Source organism: Asterias amurensis, chromosome 4 (assembly GCF_032118995.1).
Source record: "Asterias amurensis chromosome 4, ASM3211899v1".
Classification (NCBI taxonomy): Eukaryota; Metazoa; Echinodermata; class Asteroidea; order Forcipulatida; family Asteriidae; genus Asterias; species Asterias amurensis.
In genome coordinates this window covers 13,024,655-13,048,837 of record NC_092651.1, presented here as the reverse complement: position 1 = coordinate 13,048,837, position 24,183 = coordinate 13,024,655, and the positions used below count along the sequence as shown (strand labels likewise).

The following is a 24,183-nucleotide window of genomic DNA, read 5'->3' as shown; positions in this document are numbered from 1 at the left end:
CGGTCTCACTTAAAGTGCGCCCTCTGGCATATTATTCGTCATGGAAAAATATAAGTACAGATGAGTCAATACGACTTTGACCAAGACTAGTGAGTTTTTGTGTGGCAATTTGTTTACGTGATTGTAAGGGTTAATGATTGGGCCTAAAAATTAATTGGTAATGAGAATTAACGAGAAGTCATTGTAAAAAAAAAAAAAGCAAAAGAAAATACATATATATGATATATGATTATAATACAACCATTTTGTCCTACGTGGTTGTTGCCAAACTCTAAGAAATCAAATACATTATTTTGTTCCAAGTTTTGTAATTATTAACATCCAGAATTATAATTATTTCCTAATCACAAATGTCAATGAGAACATAATTTTCTATATCCCCTGTATTTCACGGTATTCTGAACAGACACATGTTACATAGATTGAAATAATTAATTTTAGAATGATGATAATAATAATAATTTTATAACCCTTTTCCAGGCTTGCAACATTTGTTTTTCCCTCAAAACTATTTATAAACATAAAAACTTACTTGGTTTAAGAGAAATGGAGAGCTGTTAACCAATTCAGTAAAAAACATTAAAGATTTGGTATTTCATACATATGTTGTGATAAATCAAGTGAGAACTCTGGTCTTTGACAACTTACCAAAGGTGTCCAGCGCCTTTAAATAACAATTTATAGTCATTGCATTATTGATAGACAATTCATGCGTGACCTATTAATCTGTCTACACATTGGATTTTGAAGTATTATATCATTAACATCATAAAATATTAATATTGGGTATAGAAGGCACACTTAAACATTTAACCGTATACTGTAGACGAGAGGGGGGGGTGCACAAAATACAACTGTTACCTCAGTGTCTTTTTATAACTTTTATTTTCAAAATACTGGAAAAGCCCAATAATATCAAAATAAATTAATTATTTGAAAGTGACGTGAAACAACGTCATGTTTGACAGTGACAAACACACAGGCTCTTCTGTTTTATTCATTTTTATTTCGAAATAAATTAATCAATCTCATCCCAATTAATGTACTATTTCAAAGAGACAGTGGCGTGAAAACAACGTCAAATTTGAAAGTGACAGAAACAACAAGCTAATGATTTCACTAACTATTACAAAGGAATGGTGCTAGTTTTTAAAACTTGCCTTAAAAATTACTGTTTAGACCCTAGTCTTTCATAAAGGTAACGGTTGAACTTATATATTGCAATTGTTAAGGTGCTATCATTCTAACGGTTAACCTTCCTCAAACATGTACATGTATAGGCAAGTTCAGAATGTAGAAAGGGACATGTGAATGTATTTCCAATGTCATCTCGGTGGGATTAAGATGGAGTCTGGTTTGGTCTTTCAGACCAAAACGAGGCACGTATGATTACTAATCATTGTGATTTACTTTGGGCAGCGTCGAGATAAATCAGATAATGCAATACACTGGACATTAAATAAAAGCACACAACAGGCAGTTCACTTCAAACAGAATGAAACTTAAGTACAATATTGCAAGTGGTATGTATAAAGAAGACAAAATTAGCTCAGAATATTAACTGATTGCAACTACATACCGATTGTATATAGTTTGATTGTACACGTATAGTGTGTTATCATGCATGCAAATAAAGATATAGCTTTATGCACATGCTGATAATACATTAGTTCTATATCATGACGTCATCACCAGTCCTTCAGCAGAAAACAAATGTGTTAATAAACATAAATACTTCTTTAAATACATTAACGCAATATTGATAAATAACCAAACTTTTGGTTTAACAAACAAGATAACTAACAAGTGGATTTCAATTCAAATAGTTCGGTGCCGTGAATTTAGAAACAAAGGCTCATTGTTTGTCAACTTAGGAACACTTTCTTCATACAACCTACTTCCTAATGGTTGGCATTGGGAGTATCTGAAGAAAGACATTATATTAAATAGCCTGAAATGTATGTTAAACTCACCGACAGGCTCGCCAAACAAGTGGTTAGACTGCAGGCCTTGCAACCACAAGGTTGTGGGTTCGAACCCTACCAAGCTAACCGCTGATTTTACAATGACTATAGAATAAGTGATGTCGTCTAGTTACTGAATCACAATTTACTTGATTAGTTAAATGCATAATCATAGACGCTGAGCCGATGTCCGTTTGAGAGACATTTGATGTTGCAAGCTTGGCAGTGCCTTCACAACAAAATCACATCTGTCAAAGTTTGACAAAATTATTAAGTTTCAACATTGGATGTGATGTGACAATGTACGGTACATGAAGCTGCGTCAAGGTACCAGACATAACTCAAATTAAATGATTTTGTTTTGTTTCTTGTTTTGTCTGTTTCCCATTTTGTTGTTCCCCATTTGTCTGTTCCGACCTAACGTAAATGGCACTTGAACACATATCTTGCATGTAGTACATCAAACCTCAGACATTTATTCCGTTGGGTACACTGTATCCAAATAAACTAAAATCGATGGCGTATCGTTTACGAAGCTGCTGGATTTCGGCAGAAGTCAACTGCGAGAAATAACGAAGCATCCTCTCTGAGCTCCCGGTGGGGTTGGTGGAGGCAGGGTACTCTTGGTTCAATCGTGCCAATTCGATGATTACATTTGCGTCTTCGATCAGTGTACTATAGTTTCCTAATATGTCATACTGTATCATGCAAGGCTGACACTCGCTGTACATCTCCGCCCAGTGCGGTTCAAGAACTCGATTCTTAGGGTCACTGACGAACCGGACAAACTGCTGAAAAGTCACAAACAAAGTCCCGTCTTTCATCTTTCGTGGGTTGCTCCTATCCGCCGCGTCACCATATCTCATGATTTGGGGACCTATCTCTCTCCTGAACTTCGTACTGCTCGGGTAGTCCATTTCAAACTTATCGATGTAAGCCGAGACGATTCGCTCAAAAGGATGCCGTGCGAACATGAATGTTTGGTATTCCTTCAGCATACGTTTTGCTTCGGTGATGGGATATGAGCTTAAGAGACGCATGTGCTTATCCGTTTGCGTATGGGCCGTTCTTTGTTCGATCTCTTTGGCAGAGGGGTAAAGCCCTTTGGCAACGAGGAATATCCGCTTCCAGTTGGTGCACCCAACCTTTGGGATGTAGCAGTATATTAGCTTTTGTTTATCAAGGACTAAGAGGTGGGAGAGTGAGCGAAGAGATACTGGGTTCAGGTTGAAGTTTACAGACGGACTCGACTGTACGTTTCTCAGGTCGGAGCAAGTCTCCTGGACACGACGTTGTCGGTTGGTTTGCTCACGCCACCAACGGCAGGATTTATTACAAGATGTTGTGGCAAAATGGTCGACCACAAGGGAGCGAGTGCTGTTCATTTGAACTGTTGGTCGAACTGTTTGTGTTTGTGGTTCTTGATAATGTTGCATCGCAGGTAAATAAAGACGGGGTGTTTGAAGTATGGAGGAAGGAAACGTTTGAAGTGACTTAAAAACACTTGTCGCTGATATACTCTGCTCTTCTTCTGGTTCCTGAAAAGAACAATAAAACAAAAGGGGGAACAAGTCACAAACTGTCACAGATTAAACTTCTCTAGGGATAGTGTCCATGTATATCACATTAACATCCACGCATCCCCTCCAATATTTTTTAATAAAATACAAAATGATTATGTGCATTTATTGATTCGATTCTAGGAACAAAGAATTGAACATTAATTGTGGAAAACGAAGACATACAGCAAGCCTTGATTTTTAAATAATTCAAACGACCAAAAATCGAAAAACAAAAAATGTACATCTCGATTTCCCCACCGGAATTCTATCCAAAATGATATTCCCCCCTACAAGTTTTATTGTGTGTAACTCGCCTGATATGATGACGATCTAATTTGGGCTTCAGGTGGGGCCATCTTGTATACACTCACACTCTGCTGACGATGTTGAGCAGTGTCACTTGTATTCATCAACCAGTCTTCGTTCGATTCATCTAACAAATTCCGGACCCGTGAACCTGTCCCCGCCTGCTTGAGCTTGTGTACGGCATGGTTGATCCTTTTCTGCGTCCGTTCTTCGGATATGTTGTGCTGCTTCTTGGTAGTTTTGTGGGATTGTTCACCTCCGTTGAATGACGAATGTACATCTATGAGTCAACACGAAGATAATCCGTACTGAACTGTTATCACATGAATCGTAGCCTTTAATCACACATGACCTTTGAACCCACTTAAACATTAATACAGGTGTAAAAACATAGTTGAATTTGTGTTGATCTATCAGGTCATGAATTTATTGAATTACATTTTTAAATAATTATCAATAGTCATTGTTTCTTATTCAATTTGATAACAATTACAACACGATCAGGAAGTTGTGGCATGTTGGGCTGTTCCTGTAGGCCTATTGAATTTACTGTAGAGTTATTCCGCTATAAGCTGAAAAAATATTTCCATATCCTGCTACCACTTTTTTTTTAACTCATTTGAATAATTTGTTTCAAAATGAAAACAGTGGTGGCAGGATGTGGAATTTTTTCTCAAGCAGAAACAAAAGATGTATAACTACATGTATTACTTAATATACAATACATCCATGCTAGGCACTTGTTATTATTTCTTCTTAGCACTTACCCAGTTCATAAGCCCCCGATGACGAACCGTATCCGCCATTGTATAGCACCACCATACCCGCTACCGTAATAGCCAACAAGATAAAACCCTTGAAAAGGTTCGAGTACGAACAGTGTTTAGAGATAAACTCTACTCTTGGCATTCGTGCTACTGCCATTCCAATACCTTGAAGATTTGATCTCAAGGAACATGTTGTTTACGGTGGCATTTTTATGTTGTGTTGTTCGCTGAAGCTGAGCTAGCAAAGGTGTGCTGTTTAAACATAAACGCCGCCTCAGCACTAGCAGCACTCGGTAAGTCTATGGTCCAGTACATGTACTTCATTCTGAGTACACTGTACACTATGCAGCTACATAAAAAGTATCCATGCTTTTTTTTCTCCGCGAGCTGTATTCATATATTATAATATAGGTCAAAGAGCATGTCTCAGTTTCCTGAACTGAGCAATGACATTTTAGACTTTACCAAGTCCTTCATGTGCCAATTCATCAAAACAAAACATTGCGTTTGCGTTTAGTTATCAGCATGTTGAGTTTGTTTGTTGTCTTTGTTGGAATTGGTTATCTTATCCTTATACCATCTTTTACAATACGCGAACGTCGTAGATGCAGTAGTACCCATTGCTATTTTTTTTTTTGCATTTTCACCATCGTCGGTATAAAATAAAAACTTGAATTGCACAACTTGTACTTTGAAGCTCAGCAAATTTTGAGATGGGGATGATGATGAACCTTTCAGGTTGCTTTTAACGCCATTGCCTCAAAAGGGTTTAAATTCCTTTGTAAATGAAATTTGATAAGGGAATTATGTCTGTATGAGGGAGAGATTTATAATCGGATATCACAGCCGCGGGAGGGAAAGGTTGGGGACGCCCCAACCATGGTGAGAGACTTTTTGGAACCAAAGTGCAAGGAACCCAACCCGTGGGTAGCACCCATAATATTTGTACCTCTGGAGCGTTTTTGGAACCGTTGAAGCCTGCACGGCACCCAACAAAGGGTGAGTTATAGCTTATAGCACGGTCGTAGAGTCGCTACCATTGTATTCCTCTTCGCTCCAGTGGAGATTTCACCAAGGTCAGGCGAAGGGACCTCTAGCTGTCGTCGAATAGTGTGTACACAAACAGCTTGGACTGTTACTCAGTAGATGGACTGGTGAAGTGTGTACTTTCCCTATCCAATAATAACTGATTTGTGAATGCTTACTTCATCTTCACGTCAAAGTCTTCCACATTTTGGGTAAGTTCATTTGATTTTGTGATTGCATATTGGTCCTTGCTCTATGATCTTAATATAGTGACACATAAATTCAAACGAAACTTGGGAGTATGGGCGCTGTTATTTACGGTTGCACTGCGAGCACTGGTACTGGTATGGGATGAAAGTCTATTGATTGAAAATGCAAGGTGAAATCATTTATTTGCAATGATTACGTCGTAATGTACAATCATTCTACCTCCGTGGTACAATACACAACAAAACACCAGTTGTTACCAGCTTTATGTTGTGACCACCGCCCATAATGGGGGATTGGTGTGTTGAAAAAGTAACTGACAATGTTTGACTGTTGGATAAAATTGTTCTAAATTTCTGCTCTTCCTTCCTCCATGGATTAATGACCAATTGCTAAATATTGGCAAATTCACTTGTCATCTGCTTAAAAAAATATAAAAAAATAACTGTGTGGAATATTGAAACTAACTTCATCCTCCCTCTCTGTCAAGAAAGTTAGTCTTCCTCATTGGTTTTTACCTCCATGGTTGAATGCAACTAGGGACTTCTGGTGTCACTGTCAAGTCACTTGGTATCCTTACCACGTCGTACCCTGAACATTTCGTAACTTTTGCAAGGTACGGTATGAAGTGACTTTGTACCTGTACACGTCTTGAATAATCAAAGTTGGCGTTTGAACATTTCCTCCTGAGTAACCTCGTCCACGTTCATAAACAAATTGTATACACCCAAATCGCTTAAATTGTTGGCTAGAATTTTTTTTTCTTCGTTCAATTTGAATGTAGTTACTCAGAATTCAGAATATTAACACATGCACAGGAACATGTACATGTATATACAGCGTGTTTACACTCCCTGTGTACTTTTGCGTTTTTGTAAATAAACGCGTAGCATGTTTTGTTTTGTTAATGAATTAACCAACTCGTTGTTTGCATATGTAAAAAATGCACAGAGTGATACCATTCTAGCCGTTGCATTTCAGCAACCTTCCCTCTCCTCGGGTTATTACCAGCGTCCAATTAAAGCATGTCTCCCATTGAAACATTGACAGATAAATTATTAACGCTGTTACAGCAATATAATGAGGAGCGTTGTATCGCGTTAATTATGAGATGAGATATTGGCGATGCATCATATGGCTAAAGGTGCAGCCCCCCTGGTATTGCCTTACGCATGACCGACACATTGGAATTCGCTGCATTCCTCGTGTGGATTTACGATCAGACTTGAAACTACCATGGGGGCCATCGATGAAGCATTTAGATTCTCAGGCTGTGACGTACACCTGCCGAGGTCTCTTTTTAATTGCAGGACTGAAAATATCCGAAATCATCACAAACTTTAACTACTGTATGATTATTGTCCGTAGTTCAACGCTAAACTAAACATTGTCAACGTATCTTGGTGAAAGGTGGCTAGCGTGTTAAAAATGACCTGAAAATATAGGTTATTGAACTTGTCGAATTTTCTCCCAAAAACTTTCCTTTTTTTTTCCCGTTTATGGTGTATAAATAAATGCCAACTCTAGAAGTCTTCAATCTGTGAAACGATGGGCGGACGTAGCTTAACACTAGGGTGCCAATTATTGGGAGTTACCACAAACCCCGGTTTCCTGGGAGTATTTTTTTACTGCCACTGCTTCCAACAAACCTTGGAGTTCACACTTTGGAGTTCAAACTTTGCGTGTCTTTCAACCTAGCCAGCAATGTGTGTTGTGTTTTCTCCATCACGATGCGATCAAAATACCTATACTTTTGTATACAGTGAGCATTCTCAAGGAGGGACCGCCGTTGAAAAGCTATGGTGATGTAAATTATTTTGGGAAATATTACACGCGAGGTCATGTAGAAACAGCAGGTTGTGGGAAACAATGTCATAGGTGAACATCGTCTTTAATTTTGGGCCAAGGGCTTGCGCATGCATCAGTCCCACTCTGCGCATGTAAACGCTCTCAAACTTAAAAGCAGCACGCTGATTGGTGGTCCATGGTTCAAATATGTGTTCAGCCTCCAATGCATTACATGCAGGGTATACTTTGTCAAGGGTGCCGTCAATTATTGTAACCCATTAAATAACAAACCTGTGACAATTTCGGCTCAATCATCGAAGTTGCAAGAACATAATAAAAGAAGAAAAACCTTGTGTTTTCAAATGCACGAGCAGAATGGCTGATGCATTCAGGCCTAGTTGAAGCTTATCTCAGACTCAAATGTTCGGGTGAACAACCTATGTCATTCTCTAAAACTGTTTCAAAAAGTGTCGTTTGCTCGTTTGATCTTTAAAAGTCACACACAAAACGCATGGCTAATATCTCGCGTTTGATGTGTCAATTTCACAGACATAGAGGGACTTTTCTAAATTCAATGAAGTAGTCTGTCAATTCTTAAAATCATATTTATGTTGTTTTTTAATTAAATGCCTAGTAAATCCTTAGTTTAATTTTTGGTATGTACTTTGAATGTGTTATGGCCTATGTGTTTCATTTTGCCGTTTAATATTTCGGCACTATTGCCGGCACCATCTTTCTAGCGTCATTTTTCGGCATTTGTCTGTGACGCCTTTTCGGCACATTGTTTTAACCAGTAAGTTTTTCGGAAACTTGTTTTAAATGTACATTAAATGCAATGATTTGACTGACAAAATTATGGAAACTGGTTTTTTCTTCATGAGCAGAGGTAATTAAGAACCGCAATTGGTAGAAATTGTCTCAAATTGTCCTGAAAATGTGTACTTTTAGCATACGTAATATTTTAAACTATGAAAATAAAACAAATTGGAATTTATATTTCTCGTGTACTAAACGAAAATGCAAGCCCTAAAAGTATTGATGGCTCTGTAAAATCAGGTTTGAGTTTGTAGAAAAAAAAAAACAGTCTACGTCCTACACCACGTTAACATTTCTGTTTTCAAGAACGACTCCCACTCTACGGCCCAACCCCCCGCTCCGCAACACCAATAATGTTGTTTACACCATTCAGCGTAATATTTGTTCTGGCCTTTAGATTTGACCTCTGTCTAGTTGTAGGTATACTCCAGTGATTGTGGGACTACTGTAGTCTATCGTGTGACTTGAAGGCAAGGCCTTGGTCTGTGTTTGAGGTTTAATGACGCATGTAAACAAATGAAGTCATATTTCAGCTATACACATAATAAATTGGAACCTTCATAAATCTTTGCTCAGGAGTGTATACAAAGTCCCTGTTCTATGAAAATACCTTGACCTTGGATAATACACTCAAACTTGTGAAGAATATTTATGTACTAACTAAAGATCATGGAGTATGATTTGGTAACAAAGCGGGATAGCTTCTCAGTGGGAAACATTAGCTGTTTAATTGGTTTAATAATAATATATGATTAATACTTGATCTTTGATCAAAGACAGGGAAATAAACACATGTGTAGTTTCCTTGTAAATCTTCCATCCCTGCCAAGTCACATGCATTTCAAGTTGACTTGGCTTACCCTGGTCGTCGATGACCCCTTTTCTTGTACTCTTGAACTGAGTGACCTCAGTGTATCCGTATCGTGAGAAACTATCCCCTAATACCAGGCACCTTGGCTAACACACACACCCATGATGTTGGAACTTGGAGTGCTCAGTGATAGTCTATTCAACATTACATAGTGATTGAATAGAACTTGATGTGATCTTGTACCCCATACCCGGGCCCCTTGTGATTGTGAACCTTGGAATTTGAGATTTCAAAAATAAATTCCTTGGGTTTAAAACTTCTAGTCTAGAAGTGAAGGACATAATATCACCTCAGGGGATTGAGACCGAATTGGAATAAAAACCTGATGCCCCCTGAGAGTGCATAGACAGCGTTGTGCATCCATGCAATGTCAAACTAATGAGAATCATGTGGTGTTGTGGAATAAGGCAATATTGTGTTCATTGTCGAATAACGATGAAATTTTGAGCTGTTTGGTTATCAGTCACTCTTAAAATTAATGGCAAAACAAACTTACTTGGTAAGATGCAGCAGCTTTCAATTATGAAGCATTTGGAGAACCTTCACTGCTAAGTAATGTGGTTATCGATTAATTTGTCAGTTTTTACCCCCCCCTTAAAAAAAACCAAAAAAAAAAAACACACCAAAAACACCTAAATTTAATATTGATATACATGTATTGTGCAGAACAACAATTTCGTCTCGAAATCAGCATTGACTAACTGAAGATTCATGATTTCAGGCCTTACTACGAGGATTGTGAGTTGTTGGTACATTGGATGACCCAATTCCCCTATATTGATTCCAAACTGCCCTCCTCATTGAATGTATATTAAACCTTTCCTTAAAAGTCCACTATCACCAATTGACATTTCTAAACTCGGAGGAGGCGTACGCGGAGTGACGACCCCATGTCATCTTCCTGTAGCTACTTCAAAAACCCCAACGAGAGAAACTTGAGCAAATGATGCTGGCACTGGCAGTAATCTGTTTAGTAACCCATGGTTGACCTGGCCTTAGCTCAGTGGTATGTAAATAACATCACGTTGCGTACAAAACCAGGTGCTGTTATCAACAGAGCCCAGTGAATAAAACACATTTATTATATCTCATTCAACGAAATAAATCTCATGTTTATCGAGTGATCCTTAAATTACTTATGCGAGACAGGTGTGTGTAAAGACCCATCGGTATGCAATTGCTGTAGAAATTCTATACTTTACTTTTATTCAATTTATTTTGTTAGAGAGCGGACTGGGTGCAGTCTAATTTATCGCTGGATTGTTTAATTGATTCTGTATCAAATAAATATCATAGGCTCAAGATACATGGCTATTATTATTACTTTTGGATGAATTTTACTAGATTCTCCATGTGTATACAATACACAGGCCCCTACTTCGTGTGAATGACATTTGGAAATATTTTAAACGGGTATACCATTAAGTTGTTTGAAAAGTTGGTCGTTGTATACTCACGCAAAACAGAAGTGTTTTAAATTGAACTTGTAACGTAGCACCATACGCCCTTGAATGTTTTTTTTAGAGCACTTTTGATAATGGTAAATGTGTTGTACAGGACCGGAGTGGCAATGTAGGGCTGACAAAATAGTCGCTGACATGTTGTGTGTGATCAACCATATGAAATAACAAACCTATACAAATTTCGGCTGAATCCGTTGTGTGAGTCAGGGGAAAACACAGTGAAAAACTGGAACAATTTTCATCTTGTAAAACACACTGTTACTTAATTTTGGTTTGCAAGCAACCGAAATCACCTGTTGCGTTTATAGGTTTTCAGAGACAGCTTTCTAGAATATGACTTGCATTATGATGGAAATGTTGCCCAGAAAAAGAAAACAAATTCCGTTTGTGATATACCTTTACAATGTGTATTATTTGATAAAATGTGATTGGCCCGTGTGAGGTTATCAATTTACTCTGTTCAATAACTTTATTCTCTTTATCGAAACAGGTTACGTTGGGAATAGATCAAAATTCGGAGGCACAATGAATGGAACGAAAGGTATACCGTCTTCGCCTCTTTTCAAATACTTATACATGATGTAATTTACATACATACTTCGTATACATTATTTCAATATTTAAAAAGTCTGCAATTCGAGAAAGACTGTTCCAACCTCTTCGATGTCCAGTTACCAAATTCAAAATACTTTTTAGTCACTATTTCTGTTTCTTAATTTGATTCAAGGAGTTGAGCCGAACAACAGAGGCGTCACAGACGGCAGCCGGTTCGTCTACGAGGATCCAGAACCAGTGACACCAGCCCCCGATAATGGAGCCGGTAACCCCGTGCCCGCGAGCAGGCCTTCCCCGGATGCCTTCATGCCGCGTCCCACTCGCCCTTTCCCCATCTCGAGCCGAGACGAGAACCCCAAACGTGGAAACTGGTGGAACAAGATTGAGTTTATCTTCGCATGTATTGCCGTTTGTAACGCCCATAGCACGTTTTCGGTATTGCCCTACCTGGTGTATTCCAACGGAGGGGGTAATTGATTTTGAACGTTCTGTTTATTAAGACATATTAGCCTTATTTTTTATATATATCACAGGAATAATGATAGCACCATTGTCTCTTTACTGGAGACTTGCTTCTATGCTCAAAATTGATGCAGCATATAAGTGAACTCACTTCATTCACAAACAACATGACATTGAAATCTCCTGTAGCAGGGAGTAGATGCTCGTTTGGGTTAAGATCGTTGCATTATATTGATAATTATTGTCGGAATCATTCCGTATAGTAGCTGCAGCTTTCCCAGCTCCTCTGTAACATACAGTGGTACTGCTGTCGGAACAGCTAGTAATAATAACTAGTCATGACAATAACTAGACAATCTGGTGTTTGTGCTTTGGACGGACACGAAGCTGTTCCAGTCTTATCGTATGATGGACCTTAACCCAATAAAACCTAACACAGACCCTCAACTTGACTCTACCCAGCAACTTCGCAAATTAATTGAACTACTATTAAAGCCAGCTGTGAAAAATGAGAGGGTAAAAAACAGCAGTCATTAATCTTTCTGTAATCTGTTTTTTTAGGCATCTTCCTGGCCGTGGTCTGCATTCTGTCAATCCTGCTGATGTTTCCATATTTCATGTTAGAAATGGCACTTGGTCAGTTCTCCAGTTCCGGGTTCATCTCGGTTTGGAACTTTGCGCCGTTGTTCAAAGGTGTGTGGAAGTTTCCCCAAACACTCGGTTCTTAATCAAGACAAGCACAAAGGGTTCACACAAAGTGCACATAATCCATGAAAAGTCATATACAACTGTATACAGACACTACCACTTTTAATTTTGAGGAACCTTTTCAGAATACAGTGATTTATTATTCTATATTTTTATAACCTCTTATTGTAAATTTTATTATGTGCTCTTACTCTTTGATGTTCGAGTATATAAGTTAAGATTGTTACTTAAACGCAATTCAGCCTTTTGGCTGCAAAGTTTGGTTTTAAATAAAACAATATCTATAATTTATGATGTAGTTACTGAAAATTCAATGATTGTAATTTTATGGTTTTCACTTCCACAACACCATAGTTTATTTTCTCTTTTAATGAAATAAATAAATGATACAGTTGTTGCATTTACTCAATCCAATGACGTTTGTATATTTTTGTTCTCCTTTATGATAACCAGGACTTGGCTTGGTAGCAACCCTCTACCTCGTTCTCCATAACGCACTTTCCACCGTGCTGTCATCCTTTTATCTTCTGTATGGTTTCTACACCGTCTCGTCAGAGACTCTGCCGTGGGTAAGCTGTTCCAATGATTGGAATACTGTTCACTGTTATGATGGTTCCAGCGCGATGACATCGCCAGGGGTCGTTCAACAGAATGTTTCCTTGCAGAACCAAGGGTTTTCCTACCAGTCTGGTTTTTACGTTGATGCGCAGATCAGCCCTGCGAACGAGTTTGCCAGGTAAACTAATCTTCTTTAAGGGACCCTGTACGGAATCAATCAATCGTTAACATTTGTTTTTCTTCATCTCGTCGGAATCGGAATCCGGAGAATGCTGATCCCAGTTAGATCTTAGTACTGATAAAGTTGCAGTGTGTTTACCATTGCGTCTCTGCTCAACTGTCAACTGTCAGAAAATGTAGTACCCAGTTACATCACTTTATAGAGGGAGGTACATTCAAAATGTGACGTCATCATTATATACGGGGTCGTTGTCAGTCTGCTGTGGACGCCCTCTATTTCTGCTGTCGACATGCCTGTATGGCTCAATAACTAAATGTACTTAATGGAAATCCTGCTTTAAATACTGGATACTATTGATAATTTCTCAAAACTCTTAGCTAAACAATTTGCTTGGTATCAATGTAGAGTGGTTGATGGCATAAAACATTGTGAGAAACGGCTCCCTCTGAAGTAACGTCGACCTCCGAATTTTTTATTTTTTTTTGCAACTTCGACAACCAAATGAATTCAAATTTTCGCAGGTTTGTTATTTTATGCATATGTTGAGATACACCAAGTTGAAAGACTGGTCTATGACAACGTGTGTGATAATGTTAAACTCCCATATTCAATATTTGTGTGGTTTTGTTTTGCAGTTACCTTGTTATTAACGAACAGAATGACTTGACAAACATCGGTGGGTTGAAACCAAACTTAGTGTTCGGTCTTCTTTCTACTTGGGGATTGGTTCTGTTCTTGACATGTCTTGGAGCGAAGCTGACCGGGAAGGTAAGTGAACAGAAAAGCTTCAAGGGAATTTTTTTGTTTTGAGAGTGAAGCTAACATGTTTTTTTTAAATTGCAATACATAACTTTACAGCGAAACAGTAAACTATATCACGACACAGGACAGCAGTGGTCCCCATACAGTGAAAACAACTGGTTTATTTTATTTCTTATTTAAGCACTTCAAGTGTGCGTTCATGTATTGTGCAATCAAAATAAGAATTGACTTTTATAAAAATATTGTTTAACCATTTCCTCGCTATAGACGATATTTCAGCTTTGTACTTTTTCTTCTAGTGTTAATTCTGGTGGTATTTTGGTGGAGGTACCGGTATACATGTGTATAATACTGCTTTTTGATCAATGTCACCAATTGTTGCTGAATGATAAAACTATCTTGATTACCATTTTGTTACAGGTTGCCTTGGTTCTCTTGCCCATCACTATCATCCTAACTTTCGCTCTTCTCATACGCGGAGCCACCCTAGATGGTGCCTATGAAGGCCTCCGATTTTATTTTTTTGTTGACAAGCGGCATGTTGGGTCATTAGAGGTGTGTTTAAATATTTTCTGTTTCAAATGTTCGTAAAATATCGGTTTTGTAAGTCTTTTTCCGAAAATAAGCGGTCAATTTAGATGTTCCGTTATTTAATTTAATTAAAGCCATTGGACCCTTTCGGTACAGAAAAAAAAAAAAGTTCACAGATTTACAAATAATTTACAGGGTTTACAGAAGGTAATGGTGAAAAACTTCTCTTGAAATATTAGTCCATGAAATGCTTTACTTTTTGAGAAAACGGTAAAACAATATAAATTCTCGTTAACGAGAATTACGGATTTGTTATAAACACATGTCATGACACGGCGAAACGCGCGAAAACAGGAGTGGGTTTTCCCGTTATTTTCTCCCGAATCCGATGTCCGATTGAGCCTAAATTTCCACAGGTTTGTTATTTTATATATAAGCTGTGAAACACGAAGTGTGGGACTTGGACAATACTGTTTACCGAATGTGTATAATGGCTTTAAATATTACCTATTTTGTATAAACATTTGCTCTTTAACGCCATGCCATTAATAAAGATGCAATAAGTTGTTCCCAAGATGCAAATGTTTTGGAGTGACAAATTATCGATATCCAAACCAAACGAATCCTTTTTCAAAGTAGCGCAGGAGTATACAAATCTATGACCATGTAATTTAGGAGCTTTTGTGAGCCTTTTTTTTTGGGGGGGGGGTGGGATTTGCCTTGTAAAATCACAGACCTTCCTGAATTATATTCATTACCACAATCTTTAGCAAAAACAAGAAATAAATATATTAAACAAACCTTCTTGAACACAATCATTTCTTTTTTAAACTGTCGCCCAGTTCTGGAGGAATGCCATGGGCTGTGTAGTCAGCATAGGATTTCTTGGAGCAGGTATTTTCTCGTCACTTGCTAGCTACAACAAGTTCCACAACAACTTCTGCCTGTGAGTTCAGTGGTTTTTTCAAGTATAATTATACATAAAAAATAATAATAGTGGCCTCTTATAGAGCGCACAGGTCCGTCAGGCATGTCGCTCATGGCGCTGCACAAACAAAGTAGAAAATAATTTTTCACAAGAAAGTACAATACATGTATATCTATATAACATTGACATTGACATTATATATTGACTAACTTACATAGAGATACATTGTTAAAACAGTTCAATGAAACATAAACGTGTATATTGCAATTTAAGCTGGAAGATGGAGGATTTCGTGCCCTGGATCTGTATGATTTGTGTCTTATTCAATTTTCCACATGTAAGTTACCTACTTGCATGTTACTCACTTGCTGAAAGTTATGTCTTGATTTGTTGATGTGTTTTTACTTTTCTCTATGCAGTGATGCCTTCCTTGTGGTGTTGGCAGTGATTGTCATCAACATCGTCCGTGTGCTGACGGTGGCTACTTTAGTTGGTGGCCATTCCCGCGTAGCGAATCTTGATGTTGGATCCATTGCTGGAGCAGGTACTTATTAGAAATAACTTTACAGAAGATGAATAAATGTTTCAGTTATGACAATACTTCTGTTGTCATCTCTTTTCTTGAAGACAGACAAATATTTGCCGAAACGTCATGATTAACATCGACACCGATTTGTTTTCACAGATACCAGACCCCTATTATGTTTTATCTTTTCGTCACAAACCACGAAATATGTAACCCAAATTATAATAAGATCATTTTTAAAGAAGAAATAATCACTAAAATACATTAAATGAATGCCATCTGAATGCGGGTTCTCATGAGCCTGGACAATTAGCATAACATTGCCTTCCCATAAGACGGTGTGTTCCTGTTTAGATTATCCTACAAGCAGGTCCCAATAAGTGTTCATTTTCCAGGTCGTAACCAAGATCTGTTACGGCGAAACTGTTATTGGCAACAGCCGGGAAAATGTACCACAAGCAAAACTGGCAACATTGTCGCGGTGATTTTGAAGCAACACACAACTCACAAGCTTCAATAATTGTTTTAAACTGTACTCCGTTTCATAAGATGTCCTGCGGTATATTTTTAAGATGGAACTTATTCATAAGCTGTGAAGAAGCTGCGGTTTATTTTTGTTTAAATAATCCTACTACTTTATGAGCCGATATTGAATTTGAATGATATGCTGATTTGACCATGTGCTTTATTCTGCAGGTGTGGAGTTCTTGATCGTAAACATGCCACAAGTCCTTTCAACTCTACCGACTGCCACTGCCTGGTCATGTGTCTACTTTGCCACACTCTTCATCACAACTATAAGCTCATCCGTATGTAATTGCCTATATATTCAAATCAAGAATGTAACTTTGCATAGCAGGCAAATTGGTTTTCATTTAAGATCAATCGTTGAGAGAAATCATTAATCTTTGATTTCACAAAACACCAAGATTTATAATGAAAGAGTGATGAGTTGTTAGTGTTTGATAGTGATTTATATTGTGACCTCACACTTTGCTTAGCAGATTGATTCGCACAGAATTAAGGTAATATACCGGATTGGAAGAGCCTTTATACAAAATAGGCATAGGCAAGATTCCTGTGTTGTGTGCACTGGTGGTATAAATGAAAAAACAAAGGTGAACATTTCGGTTTAATTCGTGTGTCTTTACTTTTGGTTGTAGCAACCGAAATCAGCTGGTGCATTTTCAGATTTTCATTCCATTTGTTTTCCTCCTCGCATAAAACTTCATTTCACATGGAAATATTATTTTCTAAGTGTTAAAATTTGGGCACTGAATCAACCCTTAGTGTCAGCCGGGGCTGGCATACTCTGCACACAAACCCTTACTATGTCGTCAGACACCGTGTTTATTATAATTGCAGACTTTGATATGCGTGTTATATTGAATGTACAATTTTATGTCGCAGGTGTTTGTGGTGCAGTCTTTACTGACGACGTTTCTTGATGTGTTTCATCTACCCCACTCCTGGATATTCCTCTTACCAACTAGTGGTATCATCTGCGTGCTCAGCTTCTTGATTTCTCTCCCCATGGTAACAGAGGTGAGACAAACTCAAACAAATAAATAAAGGGTACATGTTCATTTTGTTGTAAAAGTTTTTCATTTTAAAATTATGCTGTATTTTCTCTATTAAACATTTCGGGGAGGACAAAGTAATAATTGAGTGTACAAACCCAGCCGAAATATGGAAATGATAGTTTTTGTTATCACTTGCTGCTAAAACCAAGCGGCAAAGAGGAGTGGATAGAATTGTTTATCTCTTGAAACTTTTAGTCCGAACTTGAATTTTAGTTGTTGTTTTGACTCAAGATTATATTTTTAGAAATCTGGAGGCTAAGAATGCACCGGCAGCCTGCAGTCGATCAATAATTCGTAAATATTGAAAAGAACCATGACATAAAAGCTTAGTTCCTTTTCTAGCTAATAATGACTGTTGATGTTTGCATCTTTTGGCTTGTTTTGCAGAGTGGCTACGCCGTGGTTGGGGCAATCGACGCTCATCTGATAGTTTGGGCTACTCCTTTTGTTGCCATTTTGTTGCCGCTCGCTGCAATCTGGGTTTATGGTAAGATACCTCAGGGACTAGATCAGCTAATATCTGTCTGTTTTCCAACATAATATATTATTGTAAAGGTGTTTGACACGTTTGGTAATTGCCGAAGACCAACACTTTTGCAACTTCATTAGAGAAAAGATCTTCCGAAACTCATTGCAAGCTGTAGGGTGAGACAGTTACATTATTCAACTTTTTCGCTTTCAGGTACGATTCCTAAATGGGACATTTTGAGACTTCCACAAGAGATGCAGATAATGGTTAATTTCTTCCCGAAGTTGTTGCAAGTGATCTTCCTTCCTTTCTGGGCCGTCATCATCCCGCTGGTCATGGTGGTAAGATGTACTTGTTGTCTTTAAAGGCCAAAACTCAAAGAGCTGCTTTTATAAGAAACGACAAAAAATTATGAAAGCACAAATCAATTTTAAGAATAAGGAGCAAACAAAAGTACCATTCTTTATCACACAGTACCATTTGCCCTCTTTGACTGGTGAAATTAGGCGTAGGCTTCGGTAGACTGTGCAAGTCTCGCACATTAGAGTCTGCACAAAAGTGCTTTACAAACGGGTAAACCTATCTGTCTTCTCCTAATTACGAGAGCCATTTTTTTCTCAAGAGTAGAACAAATTGAAATATTTAAAAATAAACTTGATTTAGAGTGGGATTCGAACCAACGCCCTCCGGATTAACGTGCCGGCGCTCTACCAACTGAGCTATCTAGCCCTATATTGGCGGTGTCCCCGGAGGTCGTTGGTTCGAATCCCACTCTAGTCAATTCTTTGTTCAACCCAAAAATCATTTACAAATTTACCCTGTCAGTTTCCCATGTGGTTTATAAAAATAAACTTAACGGGATTTCGTTTCATAATAATATTGAAATCATCCTACTATAATATGACAACAATTGCACACTGGGTCACGAAGCTCAGTGGCACTCGGTCGTGCATCCTGATATTATTTATTGTCATGCTTATAAACCAAATATATTGACCGTGTACATGGCATGAATAACAACGTTTAGAGCTTCTATCACAGGTTTCATGTAAATGTTTTCAAATTACATATACAGCTCTGAACCGAACCGCTGACCTACAATGCTTTTCCTATTACTTATACCTCTGTCCTATCATGACGTTACCTAATACATATCAAACTGTTTTCTTTTCTGCAGTTGTATTTCTGTCACAGCTTCATTGTGTCTATAAGATATTTGGATCAAGTCAGTCACCCATATTGGATGGGTTACATCATGTTGGCTATTGGCATCGTCCCTCTATTTCTCATACCAATAATTGTTGGCATCTACCAATTGGTCAAACAGCGGAGGAGCTATACCTACTTAACGAATGTGAGTATAGCCTGCAAGCGTTATTGATATACAATACGTGGCGAATGCTTCATTGAGATAAATAAAAAAACAATGTCTATTTGTCTTTGTCGTATTACTTTTCCCATTTTCAGTTCCTTTCAGATGTCCTTTTAGATACTGCCTTGATCGGCATAAAAATGAAAAATTTTACAATCTTAATTTCGTAAAAGTCAGAATACTATTCACTTTTCTCTAGCCATCTAGAATCGATTCTCAGAGACAATGTGAGGCATGAGCAGGGAGTGACATCATGTCAAAACTTGCAATTGACATAATTATTGAGTAATTTTATCTGTATTACTTTCTCTATCTCATTTGTTGACAGTTATTTTGGAAGGCTGTAAGATCCTCCCCAGAGTGGGGTCCGGCCGTCGAGGTTCACCGGCAGCAAGCAGGCTACTCCAACACCGACACCAACCCCCATCTGCTCAACTGTGATATCCACTATAACCCTACCACAACGTCCCCAACAATCTACGTGCCACCTCCACAGGGTGCTGTGGTGTACACACATCCCCCGTCGCATAGTCCACCTCCACCGGCCTACAACGGGTACTCCGAGCTTCGGTCTGCTAGTCCCGATTCCACCAAGAACATCTCGCCTGCTCCTAGCTCCGTTGGGTCCCCCGGTCTACCCTCGACGTACCCGACCCCTCTGGCGGGGTCTCAGGTCCCTCCAGCCTCCCCGGCCACTGTTTCAGCCACGGACACTATGGGTTCCAATCGTGTGTACCCATCACCACAATTGGATTACACAACAGGTGCTGAGACTGATCTCGGTCTGTCTGAACAGGAAGATTTACCCTTCATCAATACGTCCTCACACGAAACAACTCTTTGAGATGTTTAAAAAGACCGTGAACATTTTTCTTCAGTTTAAACTAATGTACCAGCTCCTATTCAAACTAGTTTTTTAGTTTAACATAATGGATGAGTCAAATGCAATGTAACTTCACTTTATACTCGTGTGCTGCTCTACGAAGCCGTTTTGATAGCAAACATGGATAACTACTGAAAAGTGGCAGCACTTGGATTTGTATACTGACCACATCAAAAGTCCCAGTAGTTTAATACAACATGGCATAACACTTTTTGTTGGTTGTTAGTGTAAAACATGACAATACGGTTTTTGAAATGATATCTGTCCACATTGTCATCAAACTCTATTCTTGAGATTAGACGCCTTCCAAATTATTCGTAGTTTAATTGCTGACATAAGCAATACTTTTGTAAATAATGATTGTAAACGTCACAAGAGGTGGGGCTATCATTGTCAAAAGTTTTTTTTGCATGTAAGTAAAAACTGTAAATCCAAAGGTCGGTGGTGAGAATCCCAACAAGGGCAACTAGCAGTCTCCATGTAGCTGAGTCAATATTGTAATATTATTGCAAAATAGGTTAAAAAAAATCATAGACTTTAATTCATAATCACCATATCGTAGATGCAGCGCAAATTTAACTTTATAACAAAACATGACACGCCATTGTTTATAATCTGGTGTGCATTTTTAAATAGCGTACTACTCTACTTGCCAATTTTTGCGCAGTTAATTTTTACTGTATAGTATTGCAATAATGTATAAACTGTAAATATCATTTTAAAAGTTGGTTAATATTATTAAGAATGTTGTGCATGCGGTGTGGGTTTTTATGAGTTGCAAGCAGCTCTCTATATAGGTTTGCTATGCAAATGTGTTTCCCTATTGACACAAGAGGGCGTGATTTCCTTGTTTTTTTTCTTCTTCTCTAGAGCTATTAACTAAACTTGCGATAAAAGCCACCAATTAGGTTTTGATGCATTTTGACCGAAAAAGCGCCCAGCAACCACGTGCCCAATGGTCATAGTATATTTTGCAACTATCGTAAGACATTCATTCCTCAAATTGGTTGGTTTGAGTTAGCACAAGATAAATTTGCCAAATCTATCAATTGAAAACCATTTTAATTCTATTTTTGCAATTTGTAATCATATTATGAAGCCAAATTGTTTTACTATGTTGTTGGTTATTTGATTTGTATTTCATTGAAATCACCATAGACACGCCATTTCCGAGTTTTAATTATTCTAACCATAAGCTATTTTTTAATGGTTTTTCCCACATGCTGGCACCTCTTTATACTTCTTTAAGGTTGCATTTAATAAAAACAAATAACAAAACTAGAAATGTTATGTACACTTCTTAATTGGTAGACTACTAAATATTAACGCAAGCAAATTCAGAAATTGTTAACTTATTTAGTTAGTCTGATTTGTAAAACTCAATTCTTCAATGGTGTGGTATGCTAATTGGTATGCTAATTGATATGTAAATGCACATGTTATTATCATTTTTCTGCCTCATATTTAAGAAATATTTTCCTCAGGCAGATGAAGTCTTTCTCGTAATGCAGATGTGGAATCTTCCACTGAAAGCATACTGTTTCACATCTTCATAAAACCCGTACGAAATATTTGAAGGTGTTTTTTCCCCAGGCTATTTCTCATTCCAAATACCTTTAAAGGCAATTAATACCTTATTATATAATTTGTAAAATAATTATTCGTTAAAGGGAAGCTACACCTTTGGTAATTGTCATTGACCAGCCTTCTCACTTTGTGTATCCGAACATAAGCATACAATAACAAGCCTGTAAAAAATTGTTCTAACTTGGCCATCGAAGTTGCGAGAAAATTATGAGAAAAATAACACCCTTATTGTACGAATTTGTGTACTTTAAGATAGGAATAAAATACTTCTTGTTATGAAGTCTTTTATTATTTTTATGAGAATACCTCTTTCTCAAAATCTATGCTACGTCAGAGGGAGCCGTTTCTCACAATGTTTTATACCATCAACAGCAGCTGCTCTCCAATGCTCGTTACCAAGTCAGTCAGTTGATGTTTGTTTTGAGTAATTACCAAACGTGTACCTTCTCTTCAAAAAACGTAGTCGCGTTTGGAGATATTGCTGAAAATCTGGAGCCGTTATGTCGCGCCAGAAGAATAACCTGTTGGACACACCATCTGAGAAACACTTCATGAAGAAACGTTTCTCAGATTGAAATATTGTTTAATCTCTCTCTCTCTGAAACCACATTCCTTCTGAAATGATGTTATACATTATCAACAGATGCAGTGCTTCTCTCTGCCAATTTGTTATGTTCATTTGAAGCTGTAATCCATATTATGCGATTTTTCCCTTCAATTAAGTTGCGAACCATAAATTTGGTACAAAGAGGAATTATTACACTTTGTATTTTAATTTGATTTTAGCTGCGGCCCCCCCCCCCCGGTCTGGTAAGTTATTTTTAAATTTGAATTTTAAATGACTTTTTTATCTTTGAATTTCTGCAAAAATGTCTTTCTCGATTGTTTTTTAATTTAACTTTTTATATTGATATGTGCCATTTAACAGTATTGTCTTGTGTCAACTTTCATGAATATCTCGTCCCAAGTCACAAAGGGGCACGTTTATGTCTAGCCCAATGCGCTTGTTATCATGTTCATTTAAGTAAAGAGAATGGCAACATTTTGCATGCAGTTGGTGGAACTAAAATACTTGGCAAACCAGTTTCTATAGGTCATCTACTTGTGTTTTTATAATATTTCAAAACTATGTCAGCTTTAATCCATAATTTTGTAATCAATATTTTGAGCTGTATTGTATTTATAAAAAAAAAACTACACTACATAGCATAACATACGTATAAATATATCCCTGAAGTAGGTTCGATAAATTAAGTATTTGTAGTTGACCCGTTTCACGTTTATCCAATGGCATTAGACCCAAGTAAACCACTTTTAGATTTAGTTTTGTTGGAACTACGCATTTACATGTTCTTTTCCTTAGCATCATGTGCTAATATTCAAGTAATTCCAAACAAATTATTTCAGTGCAAGTTATACGATGATTGAAACTAATTTGAACTTCAAATTTTAATATGTTTTAATTCAAGCTATCAAATTATCCATTTTTAATGACACATTTAACAATCTTTAAATATACATTGAGATGTCACACAGGCTCTTAAAAGTATACCTTACAAATCCAATACTAGGGCCAAAAACAATCAGTTCATATTTTAAATTTACTTGCACAATATTGCTGGTAATTGTTTCGTGTCCCATTGTAGTTAAGTGAAGCATAATGTTTATCTAATGCGTGCGTTGAAAAATAATACTTGACCTTTTTTGTATGAGGGGTTCATGTTTATTAAAAGATATCAGCTTGTAACTATGTATATATTTCTGGCGGTAGTTCATTTTGTAATTAAACATTATTACTAAAGGCTAGACAAAGAAACAACATTTGATATTCTCGTTGAGTTATTTTCCATTGCTAAATCTTCTAAAAGCGATTGTGCTTGTTTTAATCCCACGGTAATAGACATAATATACAATTTAACTACCCTGTAAAAAAAAATCATTTCATAGGGTGTCAAGGTTTTTTTATGTTGTTTAGATTTTTGCCGAAAATCTGAAGCGGTTATGTCCACGCATCTGCAAATAAATGTGGAATACACTACCTGAGAAACGTTAACGCGGTAACGCTTTTATGTATCTAACATTTTTACTAATTTTGATTATGTTCCAGTCTAAATTTTAGGTATGTTTTTATACTTTATTTTTCGTTGATTGTTTAAGGGGATGTTGAACGTAGACCCACGTGATTTACATAATTCAACGTGATTTGTCCTTTTGATATTATTTATGCATACATGCCCATGGAGCATCCGTGTTGCCATTGGGCACCATCAGTGTTTTCCCCTCTGCAAATAGACTGAGTTTTGGCTCT

General features: G+C 37.4%; 2 protein-coding genes across 2 annotated transcripts; one reads left to right on the top strand and one right to left on the bottom strand.

Moving 5' to 3' along the window:
• Positions 1 to 5: 5 nt before the first annotated feature.
• LOC139936283 (carbohydrate sulfotransferase 11-like) lies at positions 6 to 4,903 on the bottom strand. The gene is made up of 3 exons (XM_071931074.1): positions 4,600 to 4,903; positions 3,841 to 4,112; positions 6 to 3,502 (listed from the first exon to the last, which is right to left on the bottom strand). Exons 1-3 carry the CDS (start codon positions 4,754 to 4,756, stop codon positions 2,432 to 2,434), a joined length of 1,500 nt encoding a protein of 499 aa, XP_071787175.1. The 5' UTR covers positions 4,757 to 4,903; the 3' UTR covers positions 6 to 2,431.
• A 723-nt stretch (positions 4,904 to 5,626) lies between these two features.
• On the top strand, positions 5,627 to 23,913 carry LOC139935731 (sodium-dependent proline transporter-like). Its single transcript, XM_071930282.1, has 15 exons — positions 5,627 to 5,837; positions 11,261 to 11,311; positions 11,498 to 11,794; positions 12,349 to 12,480; positions 12,949 to 13,231; positions 13,870 to 14,002; positions 14,417 to 14,551; positions 15,370 to 15,473; positions 15,875 to 15,999; positions 16,678 to 16,790; positions 17,392 to 17,526; positions 17,952 to 18,051; positions 18,247 to 18,374; positions 19,211 to 19,387; positions 19,734 to 23,913. The coding sequence occupies exons 2-15, from the start codon at positions 11,296 to 11,298 to the stop codon at positions 20,247 to 20,249; spliced, it is 2,394 nt and encodes a 797-aa protein (XP_071786383.1). The 5' UTR covers positions 5,627 to 5,837; positions 11,261 to 11,295; the 3' UTR covers positions 20,250 to 23,913.
• The last annotated feature ends 270 nt before the right edge of the window (positions 23,914 to 24,183 follow it).

Excerpts from the sequence above, each read along its gene's own strand:
- LOC139936283 (XM_071931074.1), bottom strand. The coding sequence starts at position 4,756 with ATGGCAGTAGCACGAATGCCAAGAGTAGAGTTTATCTCTAAACACTGT. Across the intron at positions 4,113-4,599 it reads ATCGGGGGCTTATGAACTGG|ATGTACATTCGTCATTCAAC; the intron begins GTAAGTGCTAAG and ends GTTGACTCATAG. Across the intron at positions 3,503-3,840 it reads TTAGATCGTCATCATATCAG|GAACCAGAAGAAGAGCAGAG; the intron begins GCGAGTTACACA and ends TGTTCTTTTCAG.
- LOC139935731 (XM_071930282.1), top strand. Across the intron at positions 11,795-12,348 it reads GGTGTATTCCAACGGAGGGG|GCATCTTCCTGGCCGTGGTC; the intron begins GTAATTGATTTT and ends CTGTTTTTTTAG. Across the intron at positions 12,481-12,948 it reads CTTTGCGCCGTTGTTCAAAG|GACTTGGCTTGGTAGCAACC; the intron begins GTGTGTGGAAGT and ends TATGATAACCAG.